Here is a 27,361-nt window from a genome sequence, read left to right as displayed (position 1 = left end):
GACGAGATAAATATCCTTAGTCCAAACACTTGACGAGATGAATATCCTTAATCAGACGCTTAACGAGATAAATAGTTTCAGTTCAAAAACTTGACGAGATAAATATTCTTAGTCCAGACAGTTAAAAAAGATAAATATCCTTAGTCAGACACTTGACGAGATAAAGTTTTTTTAGTTCAGACACTAGACGACGAGTAAAATATTCTTAGTCAAGACACTTGACGAGATAAATATCCTTAGTCCAAACACTTGACGAGATAAATATCCTTAGTCCAGACACTTGACGAAATAAATATCCTTAGTCCAGACACTTGACGAGTTTAATATTCTTAGTCCAGAACCTTGACCGAGATAAATACTCTCAGTCCAAACACTTGACAAGATTAATATCCTCAATCAGACGCTTAACGCGATAAATAGTTTCAGTTCAAAAACTTGACGAGATAAATATTCTTAGTCCAGACACTTGAGAAGATAAATATCCTTAGTCAGACACTTGACGAGATATTTTTTTTTATTCAGACACTTGACTACGAGTTAAATATTCTTAGTCAAGACACTTGACGAGATAAAAATCCTTAGTCCGAACACTTGACGAGATAAATATCCTTAGAGCAGACACTTGACGAAATAAATATCCTAGGTCCAGACACTTGGCGAGTTAAATATTCTTAGTCCAGAACCTTGACCAGATGAATATTCTCAGTCCAAACACTTGAAAAGATTAATATCCTTAATTAGACGCTGAACGCGAAAAATAGTTTCAGTTCAAAAACTTGACGAGATAAATATTATTAGTCCAGACACTTGAGAAGATAAATATTCTTAGTCAGACACTTGACGAGATATTTGTTTTTAATTAAGAAACTTGACGTCGAGTTAAATATTTTTAGTCCAGACACTTGACGAGATAACTTTGAAATGTCCTAAATTAACATGTTTATGGTTTTATTTTTAGAAAGTATATCCCATTGGTACTAGTTTAGTACTGTGTATCATACAGGCTATGTATCCAAGACGGGTTGTGCAAACATTATACAGTGGCTATGGCGGTCCTTGGGGGTGATTGGCACGAACCTCGATTTTGTCCTACATGTCAATATGCTGTAGGTTACAACTTAAAGGTATGTTGGGTATGCTATTTAGTTGATTAAATAGAAAACTGTCTTCTTATTCTTTTCGGACAAATCTATTTAAGACAAAATTAAAATAAATTCGGTGTAAGCATTGACTCTTTTTGATCAATATCCTTATTCAAAACACTTATTTGTCGAGAGAAATATCCTTATTTCAGACACATGACAAGTTAAATATTCTTAGTCGAGACACTTGACGAGATAAATATCCTTAGTCAAGACACTTGACGACATTAATATCCTTAGTCCAGAAACTAAGTCTTGACGCGATAAATATCCTTAGTCCAAACACTTGACGAGATAAATATCCTTAGTCCAGACACTTGACGAAATAAATATCCTTATTCCAGACACTTAACGAGTTAAATATTCTAAGTCCAGAACCTTGACCAGATAAATATTCTCAGACCAAATACTTGACAAGATTAATATCCTCAATCAGACGCTTAACGAGATAAATAGTTTCAGTTCAAAAACTTGACGAGATAAATATTCTTAGTCCTGACACTTGAAAAGATAAATATCCTTAGTCAGACACTTGACGAGATAATTTTTTTTAGTTAAGACACTAGACGACGAGTTAAATATTCTTAGTCAAGACACTTGACGAGATAAATATCCTTAGTCCAAACACTTGAAGGGATAAATATCCTTAGTCCAGACACTTGACGAGATAAATATCCTTAGTCCAGACACTTGACGAGTTAAAAAATTCTTAGTCCAGAACCTTGACCAGATAAATATTCTCAGTCCAAACACTTGACAAGATTAATATCCTTAATCAGACGCTTTACGAGATAAATAGTTTCAGTTCAAAAACTTGACGAGATAAATATTCTATTCCAGACACTTGAGAAGATAAATATCCTTAGTCCAGACACTTGACGAGATAACTTTGAAATGTCCTCAATTAACATGTGTATGGTTTTTATTTTAGAAAGTATATCCCATTGGTACTATTTAGTTTAGTACTGTGTATTATACAGGCTATGTACACAAGACGGGTTGTGGAAACATTATACAGTGGCTATGGTGGTCCCTGGGGGTGATTGGCACGAACCTCGATTTTGTCCTATAGGTCAATATGCTGTAGCTTACAACTTAAAGGTATGTTTGGTATGCTATTTAGTTGATTAAACAGAAAACTGCCTTTTTATTCTCTTCGTACAAATCTATTTAAGACAACATTAAAATGAATTTTCTGTAAGCATTGACTCTTTTCGATCAATATCCTTATTCCAAACACTTATTTGGCAAGATAAAAAGATAAATATCCTTATTTCAGACACTTGACAAGTTAAATATTCTTTGTCCAGACACTTGACAAGTTAAATATTCTTAGTTCAGACACATGACGAGATATATATCCTTAGTCCAGACACTAAGTCTTGACTATTTATATATCTTTAGTCCAGACACTTGACGACATAAATATCTTAGGTCCAGACACTAAGTCTTGACGAGTTAAATATTCTTAGTTCATATACTTGACGAGATAAATGTCCTTAATCCAGACACTTAGTCTTGAGTATTCAAATATCCTTAGTTCACACACTTGACGAGATAAATATCCTTAGTCCAGACACTTGACGACATGAATATACCTAAGTCCAGACACTTGACGTTTAAAAATCCTAGGTTTAGACACTTAACAAGATAGATATTCTTAGTCTAGACACTTGACGAGATAAATATACTTAGTCCAGACACTTGACGAGATAAATATACTTAGTCCAGACACTTGACGAGTTAAATATTCTTAGTCCAAACACTTGACGAGATAAAAATTCTTAGTCCAGACACTTGACGAGATAAATATACTCAGTCCAGACACTTGACGAGATAAAAATCCTTAGTCCAGAGACTTGACGAGATAAATATTCTTAGTTCATATACTTGACGAGATAAATGTCCTTAATATAGACACTAAGTCTTGAGTATTTACATATCCTTAGTTAACACACTTGACGAGTTAAACATTCTTAGTCCAGACACTTGACGACATAAATATCCTTAGTCCAGACACTCGACGGGTAAAAATCCAAGGTTCAGACACTTAACAAGATAGATATTCTTAGTCCAGACACTTGACGAGATAAATATACTTAGTCCAGACACTTGACGATATAAATACACTTAGTCCAGAGACTTGACGAGTTAAATATTCTTAGTCCAAACACTTGGCCAGATAAAAATCCTTAGTCCAGTCACTTGAAGAGATAAATATACTCAGTCCAGACACTTGACGAGATAAAAATCCTAAGTCCAGAGACTTGACGAGATAAATATTCTTAGTTTATATACTTGACGAGATAAATGTCCTTAATCCAGACACTAAGTCTTGAGTATTTAAATATCCTTAGTTCACACACTTGACGAGTTAAACATTCTAAGTCCAGACACTTGACGACATGAATATCCTTAGTCCAGACACTTGACCGTTAAAAATCATAGGTTCAGACACTTAACAAGATAGATATTCTTAGTCCAGACACTTGACGAGATAAATATACTTAGTCCAGACACTTGACGAGATAAATATACTTAGTCCAGACACTTGACGAGTTAAATATTCTTAGTCCAAATACTTGACGAGATAAAAATCCTTAGTCCAGACACTTGACGAGATAAATATACTCAGTCCAGACACTTGACGAGATAAAAATCCTTAGTCCAGAGACTTGACGAGATAAATATTCTTAGTTCATATACTTGAGGAGGTAAATGTCCTTAATCCAGACACTAAGTCTTGAGTATTTAAATATCCGTAGTTCACACACTTGACGAGTTAAACATTCTTAGTCCAGACACTTGACGACATAAATATCCTTAGTCCAGACACTTGACGGTTAAAAATCCTAGGTTCAGACACTTAACAAGATAGATATTCTTAGTCCAGACACTTGACGAGATAAATATACTTAGTCCAGACACTTGACGAGATAAATATACTTAGTCCAGAGACTTGACGAGTTAAATATTCTTAGTCCAAACACTTGACGAGATAAAAATCCTTAGTCCAGACACTTGACGAGATAAATATACTCAGTCCAGACACTTGACGAGATAAAAATACTTAGTCCAGAACCTTGACCAGATAAATATTCTCAGTCCAAACACTTGACAAGATTAATATCCTTAATCAGACGCTTAACGAGATAAATAGTTTCAGTTCAAAAACTTGACGAGATAAATATTCTTAGTCCAGACACTTGAGAAGATAAATATCCTTAGTCAGACACTTGACGACATAAATATCTTAAGTCCAGACACTTAGTCTTGACGAGTTAAATATTCTTAGTTCATATACTTGACGAGATAAATGTCCTTAATCCAGACACTACGTCTTGACTTTTTAAATATCCTTAGTCCAGACACTTGACAACATAAATATATTAAGTCCAGACACTAAGTCTTGACGAGTTAAATATTCTTAGTTCATATACTTGACGAGATAAATGTCCTTAATTTGTCTCAGATTTAGCCCAACAATGTTAAATCTTCAAATTTGCGTAAGTAATTTTTTGTTCTTCCCTCAGCGGGATTCGAACCCTTACTTCTGTGACATCGTGGCAACACCGCTTGCGCGCACACACACATATATATATATACTGTACAGGACAGACACATAAGTTCTAGCAACAAGACATAAACACAGAAAACTACAAAATTATATGTTATGAATTAAACCATAGATTCGGCTTTGACTTTGCTCTAAGGTCAATGGTGAACTGGTGTTGTTCAAGTGGCTTGGTACGACACTTTCGGTAATCGACTACATTTCATTCCTTATTTAGTTGCATTTATCTGATTTTATGTTCATAAATAGCAGTCTAAAATTTCGTAAGCAAGTACAAAATTTGGACAAGTGGTTATCTCTTTCGGATAAGTAATACATCATGGTTACTTGCTCGAATGTCAAGTTGTTAAAAAAGTTAATGTCGAACCCCTGCTTGGCTAAGATAATGACTGTTTAAGATTTACTCGGCAGAAAAGAATAGATTGACCCTATTTATCAAATGTTGAAGGTACCGACATGCAGCTTTAGTTTTTTATTCTCGGACAAATTATTTCTTCAACTTTGAAGGGGCATTTTCTGTCAAATTCATGTTTACCGATTTGACTCAAATTCTCATATTTGATTTAAAACCTACTAAAACGTATATCCAACTTGCAAAAAGTCTAAAATGAACAATTAGCAATACATGGTCTCGAAAATATGTATCCGCATTTCGTGAATATTTTAGTCTAGACGCATACTAATTAACCATCGATGTGACCTCCGAAGACTGCCGCCGGTCATATAACCCAATATAAACATAAATATAGATCTAAATAAACAGTGAACACGTGCAATGGGATTTTTTCTAGGTCTGTTTGATTTCATATTGTAGGTTAAACAAATATGTTAATCATCGTTTTTACCTGTATAAGAATGAGTTTTTGTGGATCGAATCGGTCAACCAAATGGTTTACCCTTGTTTCACTTTCATTGTTGACATTCTTTTCCTTTTAATAGCTGAACACGCCTAGTTCATGCGTAACCCATCTCTAGCTAAGGGGTTAAATAGAAGTCACAAGAATACGGATTCAATGTGGTCGAATCATTCACTTGCAAGTGAATAATTCATCAACAATGCTTCTTCGCTTATTTTGATAAAATTGAACCGAGCTGGCTGCTAAAAGCGAATTATTATTTCACGTTTTCATTTTCATTAATGATTGAACAAAAAAATCATATAAAATACAGGAACAACAAAAAACTCAATGTTACCTTTTATCATTTTTTTCCCTTTTTTATTTCCATTGGAAACTAACTTTTTTCTTTCACTTCCTTTCTGAAAGGAATTACTTTTTTTTAAGAAATGATGGTAAAGGGGTCTGTCCCTAGCAATTTGCAGAAATTCAGCTGACACCCATCCGTTGTGGACGGTTTGATATTGATAACGTCAGTCTGATATTTTTTTTCAAATTTCCCGCCTTCTTCGCTCGATACTACCGAGTTTAAATTGTAAAGTCTCGTTATCGATTTACATTTATTAATACTATTACTGATATACGACATACGTTGATATGGAAGATCATACAGCAAATCTGAGTCGGGCAAAGAAAATGTAACTGAAATAACAATTAAAGGAACTTAAAACGCTCAGCAACACAGGAATATAGAGTAAGTGTAGTAGTAAACAATATCATACACACTATTTTTTTTGTTATTCAACGATTTCAATGTTAACCTTGTATTTGTATATTTAACTTCCGTGTTAGAAATTAGGAGCATTTGTTAACATAACTACAATAAAGAACAATCCCCTCTAGTTCACCGGGGCTTTCAAAGCCATTTAACGTATAGCAATAACTGGCATCTGTCGTCGTCGTCCTATCACACCAAACTTAGCATCCAATATAGTTTTAAATTTGTGTCAATTAAGCCCTTGGACCTTATAAAATAGCCGCAGTTACTGTTATAGAACATAAGAGCCGGTCGCGAAGGCATGTAATTTTATTTTTTTCTATAAAAAAATAAAGATAGAAGTTTCAACATTAATGCCTTCAATGAAATGCTGTTGAAAGCAGTCTTACAGCTGTCCCTGTAGACTAGCCGTAATGACTGTTACTATAATAAAGAAATTCTTATAAATCTATAGCTTATTCAAATTCATATTTTTTCTTGTAAAATGTCTTAATTTGAATAATTTTTCAGAAATGCTGTTGATTTGCCTACCATTTGTCCAATATTACCACCAGTGGGGAATTTTTTATTGTTGTTCAACGCAAAATAATTATATAAAAACGATTATTTTCATAAAAGATCTCTTTTTGATTCGCATTAATTTATGAATTTGGAAACTTATATATTTCCTGTTATGTCGCATTTCGTACCATACTACTTATAATAATGAAACTGAAATCCAAATAAAAGTATTAGGACGATAACAAATGATATATACTTGTCACTGGACGTAAAGCAAACAACAATCAATCAATCTCACACGTACAAGGAATTTATTGAACCAAGGGTTACAAATGCGTAATGATGAAATCACCGAACACGATTTATCAAAGAACATTTACTTCCAATGACTAACATGGCCAGTACCACTAGTAGAGCAGGAACTGCTAACCCTTCCGGAGCACTGAAGTTAAATAGTGTTCTAGTGGGTTTCGTAATAAACAATCTCTTGTTTTCTGTGTAGAGTTTGGGGGACTGTCGTCCGTCTTTTCGTCTGTTTTCCGTTTTGGTTATGGTCACGGTTGTCTTGTTAATGACTTGATTTCTTGATATCAGTCTCTCCTTCTTCTTACATTAAAAGAATCGATAAACAAATGTACACTTAACAGTGGATTATCGTATTTTGTTGTTTTCTACATCGCTTTTCCCAATCGAAGTCGTTATGATGGATTTTTTCGGGAGGAAACACATAAAGATCTGATTGACATGTTTGTTCAATGTTGGTATGAACAGATCAGAAGTGTGTATCTTTTTTACTGTAAATTTAGAAAGTTTTGCATACATTTATTAATTATTGCGATTTCTAAACTATGGAAACACATGCGCGATTAATTAATGCGATTTCATGACATGTTACATACACATTATGCTACTTAAATTTAAAATGCTAGTTTTTATTTTGTGAAACATATCCCGTAACAATTATCGCAATCATAAATACATCGCAAAACTTTCTGAATTTACAGTCATATTACCTCCCTTGTTTACCTACCTCATTCGCCATACATGAGGTCATACATTTGTGCTTAATCTATAATTTTATTGTTCCACAATTTTGTATTTGATAGTGTTTTTTTTTAATTGATAGGTAGAGAACAATGTCAACGCCTGTCTTTTGCGACCCATGTTGTTACCACAATAAAACAGTGCAAGCTAATACGTGGTGTGTTGAATGCGAGGAAGGATTTTGTCCAGACTGCGAAAAGGTTCACAAGGCGACAAAATTTTCCCGAGGTCATCATCTAATTTCAGTAGATAATTACCGTAATATACAAAATATAACCATAGAACAAACGTGTGTTCAGCACAACAAAACATTTGATTGGTTTTGCAAAAGTCACGATGAAGCACTCTGCAAAGCTTGTGTGTCTTCTGAGCACAAGATATGCCCGGATGTTGTGCCTCTGGAGGATGTAGCAATAAATGCAAAACACTCAACGGTAATTCATGACCTTGAAGATACCATTAATAGATCATTACAAAATATAGAAGATTTTATTCGTGACCGAAAAACAGTACATGAATCAATCCAGACCCAAAGACGAGATATTGAGAAAACCATTAAAGACACCAAAGAGAAAGTAGTCCGTTACTTTGACGAGTTGCAAGAAAGGTTATTACATGAACTGTCATCAATATCTGACGAATGTGTATCTGAAAGCAGCAAAAATTTAAATAATTTTAAAGATGCAGAGATAAATTTGATTAAGCTTAAAGAAAAAACACTAAAGTTAAAAGATTTCGCTTCTGACCTTCATGTGTTTCTCGGCATACGACAAGTATATAAAGACGTTAATGAAGAGATCAAGTCTATAAAGTTAGCAACAAGCCATTCCAGGAGTTATAATATTGAACTTGATTTTTATCCGATTATTGATAATCTTTTCGAACAATTTGATAGAGTTGGTGTTATCAAGCTTGAAAAACGTGAGTCTGGTTTATTGTTCTATGATTCTAAAATAGGACAAGCACAGATACAGAGAAGTCAAATAAAAGAGAGTCGTATTCAGGATGTAGTTCTTCAATTAGACAAAAAACTGAATCTTCAAAAAAAAGATGATTGCATATTTGTTTATGGATGCATAATTTTACCAAATGGACACATTCTGATAGCAAACACTCATACTGCAGCTCGTCATATACAAGAATACACTGAAAACGGAAAACATATCCGTAACATCGCCACATCTTTTTTAACCTTTGATTTAGCATTGTGTGGTTTGGATGGCGTGGCTGTTTCTCACGGAAGAAACAAGCGTATCGATCTCATACAAAATGGTTGTGTTTGGAAGACTTTGGAGCTAGAATTCAAATGTTTTGGCTTAGCGTTCAATGAAGGAAAGCTATATGTTGCGCGAGGCAAGGAGGGCATTGTGGTAATTGATCCTTCGGGAAAACGAGTAGGAGAAGTTAAATGCAAGAAAATCGAATTGAGAAATATAACAACTTCAGGTAAAATGATATACTTCACAAATTCATCCCTGCATACTGTACACTGTTGCACCATGAACGGTACAGACATATGGACATTTAAGGATGAATCCATACGCTTTCCGACAGCATTATCTCTTGACAATAATCAAAACGTATTTGTTGTTGGGCGTGATTCGAACAATCTAGTGCTTATTCAACATGATGGAAAAGCCAGTAAGATATTACTTAATAAAGATGACGGCCTCTCCGAACCAAATGCTGTATACTATTGCAAGGAAAATAACTCTCTTCTAGTTTGTGATAAAAGTAGTGGCAATGCTGCTTTGTACAACGTAATGTATAGTTGGGACAAAGAATAAGTTTTCATTTCTAAATTCAGCATTTTTTTATGTGCACCCTATTTTAATAAATGTATTGACCATTAAAGATGACTTTTATGTTGTTACATTTTTGTCTTCCAGTTTTGCAATGAAACAGAGATAGTCGAAATAGAATGCTATTGATATTTATCTCCTTGGTTCATGAAATTGTGAGTGCTTCTGTAGAACTATATATTTTGAAAATGTTTATTCCATATTCAATATAAAAAGGTCTATTTCATATAATTCATCATAGATACAATAAGTCTTTTTTTATTTTTTAATCCATATACAAAAAAAAAGCATACCATTTCGGCCAGATTTGTTAATTGTATTTTCTTACAATAGTGATAAAATTTATTCCCTGAATATTTTTTACTGCTCCAGTCTTTTCTACAGTGAAGAGCCTTCAACAAAGATGCACCACCTGCTTGTACAAATCTAGATTATTCTTAATGCAAAAATTTATTAAGAAATGTTTCCTTTCTTTTGTTCTTACATATAAAAATAAATTGCTTCGCCGAGAGCAGCTGGATACGACCGCAGAGGTCCAACCCTGAACAGTTGGGGCAAAAATGGACACAATATTCGCGCTTAAGATACAGGTCTGAATTTGGATTGTAATTAAATATTTGACACATAATAGGTTTCTGACACAGAATAACTGTAGTCAAAGAACTTAGAGTTCGTTATATGATTTGAATTTATGTTCAATTTTTTGCTTTTGTGCAATACACTTTGCTGTTGCGAATTGACCCCCCCCCCTTTTTTTTTGCTTTTGTGCAATACACTATGCTGTTGCGTATTGACCCCCCCCCCCCTTTTTTTTGCAAAAAAAATAATATTTGAAGAATTTTTCTTTTTAATTTCTGAAATCTGAAATGAGAAAAAAATTGACCCCCCACAATTTCTTTTTTCACCCCCCCCCCCCCCTTTTCCCCCAAAAAATTCTTTCCCTCAAGATATGGACATAAACTTAATTCAAATTTCCAATGGAGTTTGCAACCATAATTACCCATTTAAATACATCATAAAAGTCTTAAAATAGAAAATGACATACATAATCATGGCTAAAATTAATATTCCTTAATAGTAACTTCGATCTAAAAATAAATTGACAGCAAATCATCTCAAGACAATACAACATTTCTTTATACATAATTTAAAAGCAGTGTAAGGGAGGTAATCGAAACGTTGTGTTTGGATTACCTCCCTTACACTGCTTTTAAATTTTCTTAAGTAATTGTCCATTAACCAGGAAACCCTTGTTTTTCCCCTTTTTTGCCCCTAATTCCTAACGGTTTGAGCCATAACCCCCTCCCCCCCAAAGCAAATCCTAACCATCCCTTTGTGGTATAATTTCAGAGAGATTCATACACCGTTCCACAAATTATTGTCTGGAAACTAGAAAAATGCTTATTTGGGCCCCTTTTTGGCCCCTAATTCCTAAAATGTTAAGACCATAACCCCCAAAATCAATCCCAACCTTCCTTTTGTGGTTATAAACCTTGTGTTTAAATTTCATAGATTTCTATTTAATTATACTAAAGTTATTGTCCGGAAACCAACTGTCTTCGGACGACACTGACGACGACGACGTGATACTAATATACGACCGCAATTTTTTTTGGGGTCGTATAGTAAGAAGATGTGGTATGATTGCCAATGAGACAACTCCCCACAAGAGACCAAATGACACAGAAATTAACAACTATAGGTCACCGTACGACCTTCAACAATGAGCAAAGCCCATACCACATAGTCAGCTATAATAGGCCCCGAAATGACAAATGTAAAACAATTCAAACGAGAAAACTAACGGCCTAATTTATGTACAAAATAATGAACGAAAAACAAATATGTTACACAGCAACAAACGACAACCACTGAACTACAGGCTCCTACAGAATGTGGCGGGGTTAAACCAGTTTGTTGGCGCAAAACCCTCCCCCTAACCTGGGACAGTCGTGTAACGGTACAACATAAGAACAAACTATAAAAACAGTTGAAAAAGGCTTAACTCATCAGATGGATACAAATAGAAATACATCTAACAAAAACACAGAGTGAACGAGGACGGGTACTTGTACTCCCACACAACAGAAAGACACTAAGTACAGATCTGAGAGTACTCGCAGTTACTGATAGCTTGTTCAAAGCCAATAACAACTAATGAAAAAAATCATGCAACTAAGACTAAAATATCAATCAGTACACATCCAACATCTATTGGATTTAGTGTAAAGATGTCGTAAACAGTCAGAGAAAAACATGACCTTGTGCAATGCCAAGATACAGGTATCGACAGATTGTAGAGCCATGAATGTGCATATATATATATAAAAATAATATTTAGTTTGATTTTAATTTACTGATAAGAAAATCAACATTAATACCAATAAAAACAATATTCAAAGATCTAATTACAGTGTTGAATTAGTAACCTTTTAGAATAAGTTTATTTAAAGGATCGATAAGTTTACCCGGATCGTTTCCAAATTTCCTGGCTCGGTAAACAACATCTCCGTAACAATGAGGATGTGCTATCTTGTTTGAAATAAGTTTTCTACAGGTACAACCAAACTTCAAAACCAAATCTTTATCTCTATGGAAGAATTTAGTAAAGGTTTTAAGTAATTTGTAGTAATGAAATCCCTGCCTTAATAATTTACCAGTAATATTAGCCTAGTCAATTTAGCTCTAAAATCACTCAACCTCCAACTAATTGCAACACAAGGTTTTTTTTGGGTAAAATATGTGGTTTTTAGAGAAAAAATGCTGAAAACTTGAAAAGAAGAAAAATTGTTATTTATGGTTACATTTTTATACCTAAAGCTTGTTGAAGATAGGAAACCTTATCTTAATAGTATATTATGTAGTCCTCTAGTTATTATTTTTCATATTGAGGTAATTTTGAGGTGAAATGAGTGATTTTTAGTGAAAAAAACATCGAAAACAGGAAACGTAGAGAATGTCCATTGTTAATGGTTAATATTTTTGAAATTTGATCTATATATTAAAAAGAATATACTATTTTATGTTTATTTTGTGAAGTCCTTTAGTTATCAATATTAATATTTGGGTAATTTTGGTTGAATATATGTTTGTTTTAAGACAGAAAATCCCAATAACTGGAAATAAAAAAATCTCGGTTATTGATTGTTAGAACTTTCGAATTGGGATCAAAATAGAAAATAGAAAATACTATCTGATGTTTATCTTAAGGAGTCCTATAGTAGTTAGTATTTGAAAAATTGTAATTCTTGTGTAAAATGTGATTTGTAGGGAAAAATTGTGAAAAATGGAAATAAAAAGCTGGGTTATTCATGGTTAAAACTTTTAACATAGGATTTTTATAGACAGACTATATTATCTTATGTTTATATGCATATGTTTTCCTCTTGTTATCGATATCAACTAATCAATTTGCTGTGTGAAATATTTTGTTATACGAACTAATTACAAAATAAGAATGTGTCCATAGTTCATGGATGCCCGATCCGCACTATCATTTTCTATGTTCAGTGGACCTTAAAATTGGGGTTAAAACTCTAAAAAATTAGAAAGATCATATCATAGGGAACATGTGTACTAAGTTTCAAGTTGACATCAAAAACAACCTTGACCAAAAACTTTAACAAAAAAACTTTAATCGAAGCGGGACAGACAGACTGATGAACGAACTGACACACAGACCGAAAAACGTAATACCCCTAAGTGAGGGGTATAAAACATGAAAATTTTAAAATCTTGCATGGTTATTTCCAGTTTTATTTTTAAAACGAAAATGGAGAATGGAAACAGGGAATGTGTCAAAGAGAAAACAAGGCCACTATAATGGGTCTTTAACATAGCAAGCAATTATATATATAGATCCGGCACACAGAGGTGGGCTTCAGCTAACCCCTTAATTATTGTGTACACTAGTTCAGCGAAATGGACACAACCCTTGAAACTCCAATACATACAAATGAACCAAAATTATAAACAAAAAAACACACACACAAGACAAACAAAGGCTAGAGGTTCCTGACTTGGGATAGGTGCAATAATGTGGCTGGGGTAAAACATGTTGTGTGAGAACTCAATCCTCCTCTAGTTTCTCTATACAATGTAGAATAAATAAACACACAGTAAAATCCAGTTTAAAAGAAGTGCATTTTGTGGAAGCTTGAAATTTTTATCTTATGTTTCTGTTATGTATTTATAGTAATTATACGTGTAGGTATAATAAACAAAATGATTGTGCTAAAAAATAACTGTAAATCAGTTTGGTTACTGACTTTGGTTTTGTCATGTTAATTACTGGAAGAGTTGTTTTTCTAGTGTCCTTGCATCGTCATTGACTGTAGTCCTTTTTGTGTATTTTTTCATTAGCTACTTTTACAATATTTGAATTGCATAAAGTCACAGTTAAACACAGACCTATCTTATTTAGCACGCTCTATCAATATCTATGTTTAATTTCAGATATATAAGCTTTTGAAATTTTGGAACATATTCTATTTCACTGAATTAGCATGAAATGAAGATCTGAAATTGTTTAAGGCAATTTCAAGGGCAGCTTTGTCAATATGATTATAAATTTATCCCAAGAGCTTGAACTTAGTTTAAATAGTAATTGTACCAAAGTGGTCCAATTTTGGATGTTGGAAATGAGATAAGCACTGTTGAATGAATTGATGGGATCACTTCCTGGAGGAAGTGTTAATAGTTACAGCGCCTAATGTGTTCCCTGTAAACCTGTTTGTGGTGGTCTGAAACATTAACCATGCAAATGATAATGATCATGACTGTGAAAGATCTAACATGGGTTGATTGCTGTCTGAAAATATTATGGTCATTGGTCAATATATATATATAAAGAAAAGTAAGAAAAGCATGACCAAGTTCCTTCTTTAAGATATCTCATTGAATTAATTTTATAAAAGGTAATCATCTTTAGTCTAAGAACTGTAAAAAAAAAAGGGCGACTTATGGTCAGAGATAGCGTTTATATAGTCATGTCTAATCTGAAATTATGTCTGTTGGTTTTTGTTAGTGGTTTGGGTTGCTTTTTCATTGACTTTAAAAACCTCAAATCTCTTTTTACTCATAATTATATTCTATTACAGAAATATCAATGTTAAAGAAGCCGTTTTCTGCTTCCGGAATGTGCTGGACTGTATTCAACTCATTTGAACGAAACTAAACAATATTAAAAAAAATACACCTCATGCCTAAAGAATATAAATGTTTAGCTTTTGAGGTCCACTAAACTCTTTCAGTGACCTCTTGGTAGTATGTTCGATCGCTTGCCAGTGAAACCATGATTTATTGCAAAATCTCCACACTCTAAAAACATAAGATGTTGTATGATCACCAATGAGAAAACTTTCCACAAGAGATAGCAATGATATGGGTGTGGATGGTAACAACTATAATAGCTCATCGTTAAAATATAAAACTGTTAAGACAATAAATGGAAAAAACAAATATGACAGACAGTAAACAATAACCACCAAGTAATAAAGGGCCACTTACTTGTGATAATAATATCGATAGTGTGCACGGTTAATCATGTTTGCGAGCACTCAGCCCTCCCATAATCAGGAAAAGTTTTTGTAATAGCAAACAACATAAGAACAAATTGTAAAACTCAGTTGGAAAGCGCTCAACTAAAAACGATCAGTACGGAGTATATAATCAATTAACAAAAAGACACTGAGTTCTAATAGCTAGTTCAAAGCTAATTACAGTTGATGAATAAATATTATTATACCTCAGTATGTTTTTTTCTATATAAAAAATACTGAAATAGTTGTGCTGTTTCATTCCACAGACTATTTGCCAGTCAATAGTTTCAAAGACTATTACCCCGTTTAATAGTTTTATAATCATATTTCCCGTACGTTTTCATACTTATTTTCATTGGACATTTGACGTCATTAACTATTCTGCTTGGATTTGTGCGCTTGGCAACGTCAAACTCTGATATCGTAACTCTGTTTGTGTCTGTCGTAATTTCAAATTAATATATCACTTACCAGAAGCAATTAAAAAAGAAAAAGAAAATCTTCGCGACGCATTTTAAAAGATCTAAAATATAGTAAATGTATAATATGGGTCTGTCGTCGTCTTCAGAAAATGTGATTGCTTTGGTGTACAGTACTTTAGCTAGTCTAGTAGAATTTTTCATATGCACGGGAATTTGTACACAAGTATTCCTAGTCTTGATTTCAGTAAATGAAATATTTACAAATACAACACGGACTATAAAACAAACTTATAGTTCATTTTGTTTATGTGACATTTTTCTTTTCTTTCAGATGATGTATGTAGACTTTTTAGAAAGATGGTTTGTTCGGTATATTAAAACACTTATTGACTGGTTATGAAGGCGATAGCAAGTTTGTTGTCGCTTTGATACTTACTATTGCCCTCGGCTTCGCCTCAAGCAATAGTTGGTATCTCAGAGACAACAAACTTGCTATTACCCTCATAACCAGTCAACAGGTGTATACTGTTGGCACCGACTAAAATATGAATCAGTACACATCCAACTAGCAACCAATGAAAAGTTGATCCAGTGTTACAGCCAAAGCTGGTGTGTGAGTAATGAGATCGTCGCTAATTACATGAGTAGCTATTTGCTTGGAGGAGCCTGAAATTTCCATTTGTGAAAAATATTAAACATACAATCATTTTACACTCATCATTCTTATTTTTTTATAAAAAATATTGTTGAATTCTAAATTTTAACATGTTTGTTCAAGAAGAAAAATGAAAAAAAGAAAATGTTTTCTTTGTAAAGTTGTGGAAAAAAATACATAAAAGACTTTGAATTTCAAAAATTAAGTCTTGCAATAATATTTTTTTTTATAAAGGACAAAACATGTGTTTCGAGAAACCCTCCCCCAACTATACATTAACTGTCCGTGCCTTTAACACAGGGGCAGAATTCTTTCTTTCATAAATACCGATTAAGATTGTGACTAAGTTGGCTAATTTGACTCAGGACAGATTTCAATATATAACACTGTGGTGGATAATTAGATTCTTGGATTGTAAAATAGCAAAACAGAATCTCGGTCTATATCTTTATTCAAATATACAAATTTTGAGACAGGAAAGTGATGCATTTGTAATATTATTCTTTTGAATTGAGATAATTATGTATTGTATTGTATTACTTCAACTGTAATAAAAATTACAGAACATTTTTTGTATAAATTTATTTTTTCAACTTTGGAAAATAAGGGGGAGCAACTCATATAACCTTACTTTTACTACAAAATATTTACATGAATTACACCACTTTCCGCAAAATATATTTTTGTATAGTTTTAGTATGTTGTTTATAGATAGTAACAGACTTGTTTTTCATAGAAAAACTTTGTGTTGCAATTAGTTGCAGGTTGTTCACTAAATTGACTAGACTATATATGATCATATATAGATAACGTTCATTGAAATCCAAAACGTTACAAAAGACACGGGCATAGCGAATGAGTTGGGATATATAAACACCGTAAGATGGTGCCAAAGGAACATCAACGTCCAAAAAAGGAAAATTAACAATAGGGAACGAAAAAGCGTCCCTTTTGTCGTAGATTTTAGTGTAGAGTTTCCCGTGTAAAACTGAAATATCTAAATCTACGAAAGGACAGTTATTACTGTTTATATTTGATTTATTTAAAGTGAGTTCCTTTGGGTAAATTTCGGCAGTATATTTAGAAAATTCTTGATTATTTTAAAATATCATCAAGATAACGGTAAGTGTTGTTGAATTTATCGATTAAATACAATTTAGACGGGTCTTTACTGAGTTTGGTCATAAACTGTGATTCATAACAGTACAAGAACAAGTCTGCTATTAACAGTACGGTATACCAGAACCCAAAAGGCATAATGCATTTAGTTATTGTAGAAGCTACTATTAACTGATAATTTTCGTGGTTTTCAAGAGTTGGGAAATCCAGTCTTAAATTTATTATTTCGACTGGAATAAATATTACAGTATATGTTCCTTCCTAACTGAATAAACGCAAGGAGTTGTATATTTAAATATACAATTCCTTGATAAATGGTATAAAATATTTGTTCCAACAGGAACAGATATTATGACATTGTTTATAACAAAGTTTCTAGTGGAACATCTGTTAGGCGGAACAAATATATGTAGGCGGTTCCAATTCTTAAGAAATATACTACGTAATTCTTTATATTTAAACATGAATAAAAGGAAATGTGGTGTATACCTCAACTATACAGCAACCAAACAACATAGAAAACCAAACTGCATCATTTTTTTTCAATTTTCCTGAGAATTTAAAAAGCTTAAGGTTTCTGTGGAAAGGAACACAACTCTTTAAAATTACTGGGCAAGCCAGGTTTATGTCAACCCTTTTCAAGAACAAGAGTGCACACGTTGAATGGTAGCCTGCTTTACTTATTATAATTGAACTTATGGTGAAAGTTTGTAACATGAAGGTATTACTATGCAAGTATCACATACTGTAAATTTAGAAATTATTGCTAGGTTTTTATTGACCCAAATAATTCGACTGGGTGAGTATCTCAATAATAAGAGCCAGCATTCTGATATCTGATGCATATATCTGTATGCAGCTTTTCGAGAAATCGCAATAATTAATCGCGCATTTTTGTTCATTGTTCAAAATAAATCCCAATAATGAATGCAGTCATAATTACTGAATTTACAGTAATCTTTTCAGTATCAATGATCCACATAAATGAGGCCAATGTCAGATATATATTGACACCTTACAATCATATCATACACAAAATATAGTTAGCCTTTTGCTTATACCCCTGAGAAATAGACCTAATAACAAAATAAAATTGTTAACACAGAGATATGCCTCACCTTTTTGTTATTTTGATAGTAATATGCTAATGTTGAAATTAAAATAGCGATACTTATGAACCATGACTGACAGTACAGGGCCAAACATTCTCCATGAAAATGAGATGTGCCAATGCTAACACATATGCATACAAATATCATTGACCTACCACTAGCGGTTCCCCATAAACTGACCTAATCACACAAACTTATAATGTAAACTAAGCAAAAGTTTCAAAGTCAATAGACCATGACTGAGGGGGTGGGCCCATAATAATCTCCATGGAAATGAGATGTGCTAATGCTGATATAACTGCATACCAAATACCATTGACCTACCAATAGTGGTTCTCCATAGACTGACCTAATCACAAACTATTACATTGTTGATAAAGCCGACGCTGCCAGAAACAGCATACCTATGTCTCACTTTTTGACTCCATCAAGGCGAGACAAAAACTGAACATTGACCAATGAATGATAAAAATAAAGACAAGGTCAGATGAACCCTGCCAGAAAACATGCATACCTTGGATCATTTCAAATACCAAATATAGTTGACCTATTGCTTATAGCATCTGAGAAACAGACATAACCACGATAACTTAATGTCGACCCATGAACACTGAAAATGAAGTCAAGACATTCCATACACGAAATATAGTTAACCTATTGCTTATAGTATCTGAAAAACACAAAACCACAAAAAAATAAAATAGACCAATGAACCATGAAATGTGGTCGTCAGATGAACCCTACCAGACAGACAGGTACACCTAGCAATCATGCCATCTACCCCATATCCTTTATTTTTCTATTATACACCATTTATAGTTGATGTATTGCTGATAGTATCTTAGGTACTGACTTGACCATAAAAACTTAGCCTTGATCTCTAATCCATGAAAAGAGGTCAAGGTCAGGTGAACCCGATCTGATAGAAAAGTAGACCTTGCAAGGTTCCCATATACCAAATATAGTTATTCAATTACCCATACATGTAATAAGTATTTCACATGACAAAAAAACTTTTAAAAAAATTCAAGAAGTAGCTGAACCTTGAAAATGAGGTCAAGGACAAAGGACATATGACAGACAGAAACTATGTAACAAAAGGCATCTGCATACAAGATATAAAGCATTCAGGACTTCTACCTTCTGAAATATGTAGCTTTTTAAAAATAATTTACTTTGTCACAGCCCAAAAGTAATTCCTATGTCTCGCATACTGCAACTTTCATGACATATAAAAGACATTAAAAGCACATAAAACACTGCTGAAACTGAATATTGCATATGCATTTCTGATTAAAAGATAGATCTCCTTTAAATTCTGTGAAAATGTCAGTCACTTTATAAAAAATTAATTATGATTGCTTAAAGGCAAAATTATGAAATGGAAAAAAGTTGTGGCATATTGCAAAATGAAAGGATGAATATATAGCCGACTATACAGTATGGGTTTTTCTCATTGTTGAAGGCAGTTCAGTTGCCTTTAATTGCTTATATCCACTTCATTTGAACTCTGGTGGATAGTTGTCTCATTCGCAATCATACCACCTCTCCTTATCTATATATATATAAATGAAAAATCAATAATCTTTTTTTTAATCATGACTGTTAATATAATAAAAAATAATCTTATCATCTTTCAATCAAATTCAGTGTCTGTTCAAAATGAAGTTACCTATAAAGTCCATCCTTTATCATACAATTCTGTTACTTCTACATCAAAACATAGTTAGAAAATTGTAGTTAATTGACAGTAAATCATTTTGTGTCAGAATAAAAATGCTGACTTGACCATCAAAACTTAACCTTGATCTCTGATCCATGAAAGAGGTCAAGGTCAGGTGAAACCGATCTGATGGACATGCTATTGTGAACTCTCCCCTGTTAAAACAATCTTTGCACCATGATAATCCAACCTTTCCAGTTATAACCATCCCTAAAGGGTGCAGACTATTTTGTAACCGATATTGTCCATTCACTTCACATGAAATCTTACAACAAATTGATCTGCAAGTTTTTAATTGTTTGTTAACTTACAAAAAAATTCTTAATACAAATTTTTTCATGAAATAGAATGTAAATATATAAGCAATAACCATTCAGGAGTGTTAAACAAAGTTAAATCATAAATTAAAAATTCACTTACAAGGGAGACAATTTAATAATCCTTGGATAACAAAGGGACATAACAAAATAAAATCAGTTAAAACAGTTCATAACAAATCTATATGTTCACCAGAAATTTACATATTTTTTACATAAAATTATACACTTTTGAACATTAAGTGCAAGCATACAATATTTACAGCAGGTTTTGTTCATGATAGATGTTTACACTTTCATACTCGAGTTTTGTAATAGAAAGGATTTGAAACCTTAAATAAAGTGAAATAGTCAATGCCAAAAAAAAAACAAAAACATATCAATGTTGGTTAATTGTATTGATAAAATGTTTTCTCCATGAACATTTCTTTTAATTTATTTCAATTTTGTTATCCCGGATATATAATGCCAACTTCAACAATACGTGATATGTTGCCTTCTTTTCTGTTTTTTTTTAAAGTAACAAGCTTAAGACAAGGCTTAAAATAAAAAAAAACTTTTAAATAAATATTTCATATTCTTTGTGAAAAAAAGTGTCCAGAATATGAGGTGACCCTGCTACATGTGTAAGCAAATCCAACAAAAAGTAAGTGTTTAAATTAAACTCTTTACAAAGAAGATCTGTAGTGTACAATGTCTTAAAAAATAGGTCATGAACAATTTTAATTTATGGCCATTGGTAGATTACCATGATTTAGATATACAACCAAACATTTATTCATCATTATCATATTTAAAGAAGAGGTTCAAGGACACGTTTTCTGACAATTATTCATTACTTCACTACAAGCAACTTTATACTGATATTCTGTAAATTCAGAAATTGTTGCGTGCATTTATTATTGTGATTGTTGAACAATGCAGTGGCGGATCCAGTGGGGGGGGGGGGGGTTCCGTGGGTTGTAACACCCTTTTTTTTTTTTGGACGATCAATGCACTTGAATGGGGACATATGGTTGGAACCCCCCCTTATCCTGGGTTGGGAACCCCCATTTTAAAAATGGGTGGATCTGCCCCTGAAATGGACATAAATGGGAGATTAATTATTGTGATTTCAGGAAATGCTACATTATAATAATGCTACAGAAGATTAAAATGCAAGTTCTTATTTTTGTGGAACCTATCCCATCGCAATTTTTGCAATAATAAAAACATTGTAATAATTTCTAATTTACATTAATTTGTAAGCACTTATGTTACATACCGTTTAATATTGATTTTCAACTATCTAGCAAGCACCTGCTTTGCATACGTTTTCCACATTTTTTAATTGCTTCATAACTAGTATACTCATATACAGATACAGATTGTTTGTAAATTTTAATTTATAATGACTTTATATCTTGACCAAGTTCATCAAAGAATGTCATCTGCAATAACTTGAAATACAAATTACCCTTCATTTCATTATGCAAAATAAGCACTACTATCAAACTAATGAGACATTTAGCATTCATAAATTCAAATAGAATTTAATGGTATATATATTTATATTTCATTCTCTCTCCCTTTTCACAGACACATAATGTATCAAAACAATATCTTCTTATACTTTGCCAGTTTTTAACAACCTTAGCATAATTACCATTCATTAAATTGTCTAAATCATTTTTTTTTTACAGCAGAAATTATGTCTAGATCTGTAAAGATGATATAAAGATTTCTTGACAAAATGAACATATAACAAGTGATTGTTAAATCTTTAAGTACAATCTAATAAGTGAATCCTGAGGCACTAATTTAAATTTTGGTGCACATGGTCCCAGTTGAGTTTAATAAGCATAGTACACCCAAAACTGGTTGAACGTACAATATTTCTAGCAAGAGTTTTTTTACACTGAATGGCAGCGATTGATGATATTCATAAGGTTTTTTATGAAGGGGTTGAAAAGAAGAGTGTTATCAGCAATCAACCAGTTTAACTGTGATTCATTCAACACAAGTAAAAATGTTATTATTGAATCATATTGTATATATGCACTGTAGAGAAAGATACTATAAGCCTTATCGTTTATTATTAACAACCTTCAATTCCAGATTTTTAATTTTTTAGTTGTCACTGCTGTTTCTTACAGATTGGTTTTTAATAAAATTTCTGTAAAATCAATTCACAGACTTAATGCACCATATTTTGTAACAGAAATCTAACAAAAACATAGCTAATGAAACTCAAGACTGGATTATCCCAGAAGAAAACTAACTGTTCTGAACATCATATTTGTTTTGATTTTTTATTACTTTCCATTCCAAAATTTCATAATTCAAATGCAGTTTTTACAAATTTTTCTTATGGGCTGGTATTTCCATATCAGCATATTTGTTTGCACACTTCTTAAGAACTTGCTCAGGAATAGGTTTCATATAGGACTCTAAATTTTCATAGAATATATAAAAATAAGGAGATGTGGTATGATTGCCAATGAGACATCTATCCACTGGAGACCAGATCAACAATAGGTCACTCTACTGCCTTCAACAATGATCTAAAACCTATTTTCTTTTAAAAAAACAATAAGTTTTATCTCTGCTTAGAAATTAAATCTATGGCCTAAAAATAACTTATATACTATAGACCGTTAAATGTACTTTCATAAAAGAGAGACAACTCTTACTGGAACATCAAATAGAGAACAACCTGTAGTGAAAACGTAATGATTAAGTGGATGATTTCATTAACATTTCTGTTGATTAAGGGGAAGATTACAAATAAGCATTCTATTGGAGCTAATAATTTAATGCAATTTATAGTTTCACATATTCTTTCACTTGAAATCTCCCCTGACATACATAACGCTCATAATTTAAGAACTCTTTTATTTTTTAATCTTCAAATGAAAAGAAATGAGAAACTGTCAAATGACTGTCATGTGATAGTTACTTACTTCAACATTTCCACAATAGAACAAATTAGTTATGATGATTTGTATGCTAAACATGAATTTTACTTTCAAAATAAAAGTAGGTTTTCACATACTATTGTACAATTATTTCTGTCGGACAGGTAGCTATAACAGAAACGCCAATATAATATACTAGTAGCTGCATTGTAGAGTACTATTTACAAATGGTAAAAATTGACCATAAAAGTAAATTATCAGGTTATAATAGCAAGAAACGCACAGTGAAACCTGTCTTAACCAAACCATGTGTAAAAAAAGTCTTGTCAAACTAATGAGTCAAGCCCCTTTCTAACTGATTATTACACTTTAGGGCTATTCTGTTAAAATGTATGTTGGAGGGTAGGAAGGGAAGTTTAATTATTGAATGTGGGTCATGGGTCTTTTTTCAGTATGTGTCTATTACCATTATGAAAAATTATCTAAAAAATGGTTCTTGGTTGTAGGGATATTTTGAAAGTCCCTTCCTACCCTCCCACATACATTTTAATGGAATAGCCCTTATTGTTATGTTGTGTTGTTACCCTAATGTCCTAGGTTTGAGGGAGGGTTAAATACTCACAAACATGTTAACTCCACCACATTCTTTATGTGTCTATTAAAAGTCAGAAACCTGTTGTCCAATGGTTGTCTTTGGTTGCAATTGCTTACCATTAATGGTTTTGTTGTTGTAGTATAAATAAAGCAGTTGGTTTTCTATTTCAAATCATTTCAATTTTGTCATCCCAAGCCTTTTTCAGATGACTTTACAGTATGGGTTTTGCTCATTGTTGGAGGCCTTAAAGTTACCTGTGATTGTTCACATCTTTATCCTTTGTCTTGACCTGATAGATGTCTAATTGATCTTCTATCAGGACATAAGGTGACAATTCTTTAATAATTAATCTTGTGAAATCCAGACGAAATCTTTTAGTCCAAACATGGCTTGGTTAAGACAGGTTTATTGAATTTCAAGGTGAAATATAAGTTAAAGGAAGCACATACATAATTATGTAGTGATTATGCAAAATGAGCTGCCAGCCCTACCTTTCAGTCATAAATAACAAATGAATAAAAATTTCATATTTTGCCATCGAGGACATCTACAAAAGTAGATGACAATATGGAGGCTTTGAACTGCAGCCAGGTTTTATTTTTCTATTATCAAAGTTTGAATAACATACTGTGAATTCATTATTATTCGTGTGATATCAATTTATCGTTAATTTTGAGGGTAAAAGTTAACCCAAAATTTAAATGTTTTATGAAGTACAAATGTTCTATAGACTTGTATGCAGATTTTGGCAAAACCACAAAATCAATTATCAACAAATTTTTCTCCAATCCACGAAAATAAATAAATCCACGAATTTTTCTCCAATCCAGATCCAAGAAAATAAATAAATCCACAAATTTTTCTCTCATCCACGAAAAATAAATAAATCCACAGTAATATTATCAATCGGACCATGAAATATTTACATATGTACTCATTCAGAAAAAAACACAACCAAGATTAAGTGTCATACGTTCATACCTTTGAACACAAAATATTCCTTCTTTTTTTAGAAATTAGCACAAACACACTCATACATTGATAATTACACTTAGAACAGATTTTCAATCTGCTGACTATCACACCATGCTTCAATCATAAAAGATGAAGTGAGGAAACCAATAAATTTTGAAGCCCTTTTTCTGTAGGGTTCTAATGCATCAATCCTGAACAAAAAGAAGGCAAAAATAAAGTGAAAACCAGTCCTTGTTTTTAAGTGTTAATAAATCTTAATGAAATAATAACACACCACTTTTAATTTGTATTCTTTGTATTAAATCAAGTCATTTTTTTCATATTATGCTACAAAGTCTGTAATAATTAGGCCAATTTTTCTTATATAATAGCTCCATATTCTTATCTGCATTAAATTTGAGCAATAATTTAAACAAAAAATTGTTTGTACAAAAAGTATCTCTATTTCTATTTAAACAACCAGCTAAAACTAAAAAAAAACATTTAAAACATTTTTAGTTTAAAGAATTTTTGTTATAATTTATTGAAAAAATAAAATATATGTAACAAGTTTTAAAAGTTCAACTGAAAATATCTTTTTCCCCTCTTTGTTACAAAAACTACAAAATACCCTGTTTTGATCTAACATAAAAATATATTAAAACAAATTTTCATTAAAAAATCTAAAAGATTGAACACCCTACATTATTTTAATATTGAGGGTGTAACTTTATTTTACTCTCATTTCCTTTTTGACAGGGCTGGTAGCTCATTTTATTTGATGTCAAGACAATAATCAACTAGTGAGCAGTCTTACATAACTCATGAATATTCATGAACTTATTTACATAATGATGTATGTTGAATTGTCTCTGGCTGACCAATCAAAGGCCAGATGCGTATCAAATGATAAAAGCTGGTTCTTGTATTGGCTGGTTGATTTAGAAACACTAAACCTTGCCAATCAAATGGTGTTATGGGAATCACATGACTGCATAAACCAATGATATTTCTTCAAAGTATTGTACATCTCCATCTTGATTTTTGAGGAGTTTTTTCATTTAATTTGTGTCCTTTGTTTTGTGCACTCGAAGACTCCTGAAAAATAGAAATATTTAAAAATCATTATAAATGTGTTTTAAAGTTTTTCTAAAAAAAAATAACCATTTCCTAAACACAAAAAAAAAAACAACATTTAAAACTATGCATGCAGTTAACTTTGTTGAATCTATCAAATTACTATTTTTAAACATTTCAGATTATATATTATTACTAGATGTCTGTAATAACTATATTTCAAAACATTAACCACTGCATTAACTCAAGACAGAAACCATATAAAGGTAAATGACACCTTCACTGGCCAACTTTTAACATGATCCCTCATCTGTAATGGCAACCCAGTTTATGAGAACAGAAACCTTCTACTTCTACTTCTACCATATAGTCCAGGGATGTCATTAGAAGCCGGCAACCGGCGAATTCCGCCGGTTACTTCTGCTTTGGCGCCGGCTACTTCAAAATTGTCAAAAATAATATTTTCACAAAGTTTTCATTTTTTACCATGTCGATGAAACATTGATAATTAAAGAAATTCAGACATAAACGATTCATTTTCTGAAGAACAGAGATTTAAGCATTGACTTTACAGTGTGAAGCAGATTGTTTAATAAAAAGACAACTTTTTAACACTTCATGCACTTCCGGTACTTGTTACACGAGATCGTACATCAATATAACTTTCGGCGACAAAATAAGTTTGTCACTTCATTTGAACGTGATAAAAATTGCCTCCAGTAAATGTTTAATCCATTTATTGCATTAAAAACTTTATATTCCTTTCCAAATAGCTTGTCAAACATCGTTTATTTTTGTAAATTTTCTTCGTCCGCCATTAACTGTTTACTAACTACTGATCGGAAACGGACCAGCTATGACCGAAATCCGTATTTTTACAATAATAACTACGGACTCATGAATGGAAGAGCTGACAAGGAAATTGGTCCCAAATGGAAAAATTACGCATTCCACACACATTAACAGACTTTTTGTTAGATTTACTTAATTAATGTATATAATTCCATATATATGAATTTTTTCAAAATATTGATTAAACTTGCTTAATTCACTCTGGGACTATAATACTAATATCAATATACATGGCCTAGCTTAACTTTGTATATATTTTGATGAGAAACACTGAATTTCATAAACATGATAAACAAGATAGTTTTTTAATTGAATTGTGATTTATATATTATAATTTCTTTATCCTTTTGTCATAAAAAAAAAATTCTTTTTAGTGCTTGATATTAAGTTGGTAGTTTCTCACAAGAACCTATAAAACTTA

At 32.2% G+C, this 27,361-nt stretch overlaps 2 protein-coding genes across 4 annotated transcripts in view; one reads left to right on the top strand and one right to left on the bottom strand.

Annotated features, from left to right (window-relative positions):
• Positions 1 to 210: 210 nt before the first annotated feature.
• On the top strand, positions 211 to 9,740 carry LOC127722170 (uncharacterized). 2 transcript variants are annotated; one of them, XM_052229052.1, is made up of 3 exons: positions 211 to 1,124; positions 2,074 to 2,243; positions 7,958 to 9,740. In XM_052229052.1, exon 3 carries the CDS (start codon positions 7,968 to 7,970, stop codon positions 9,660 to 9,662), a length of 1,695 nt encoding a protein of 564 aa, XP_052085012.1. In that variant the 5' UTR covers positions 211 to 1,124; positions 2,074 to 2,243; positions 7,958 to 7,967; the 3' UTR covers positions 9,663 to 9,740. The 2 variants fall into 2 exon arrangements, with proteins under 2 accessions (XP_052085012.1, XP_052085011.1); XM_052229051.1 differs by lacking the exons at positions 211 to 1,124; positions 2,074 to 2,243 and adding an exon at positions 6,130 to 6,306.
• A 10,784-nt stretch (positions 9,741 to 20,524) lies between these two features.
• LOC127722175 (ras-related protein Rab-8A) overlaps positions 20,525 to 27,361 on the bottom strand; it is a 33,626-nt gene continuing 26,789 nt past the window's right edge. For both annotated transcript variants that reach the window (XM_052229065.1, XM_052229066.1), the window contains one exon: positions 20,525 to 26,109. In XM_052229065.1, the coding sequence (XP_052085025.1) occupies positions 26,026 to 26,109 (84 nt within the window). In that variant the 3' untranslated portion in view covers positions 20,525 to 26,025. The remainder of the gene's footprint in view (positions 26,110 to 27,361) is intronic.

The sequence above is a fragment of the Mytilus californianus genome, unplaced genomic scaffold, assembly GCF_021869535.1.
Source record: "Mytilus californianus isolate M0D057914Y unplaced genomic scaffold, xbMytCali1.0.p SCAF_12, whole genome shotgun sequence".
In the NCBI taxonomy this organism is placed as follows: Eukaryota; Metazoa; Mollusca; class Bivalvia; order Mytilida; family Mytilidae; genus Mytilus; species Mytilus californianus.
This window is presented reverse-complemented; position numbering and strand designations above follow the sequence as displayed.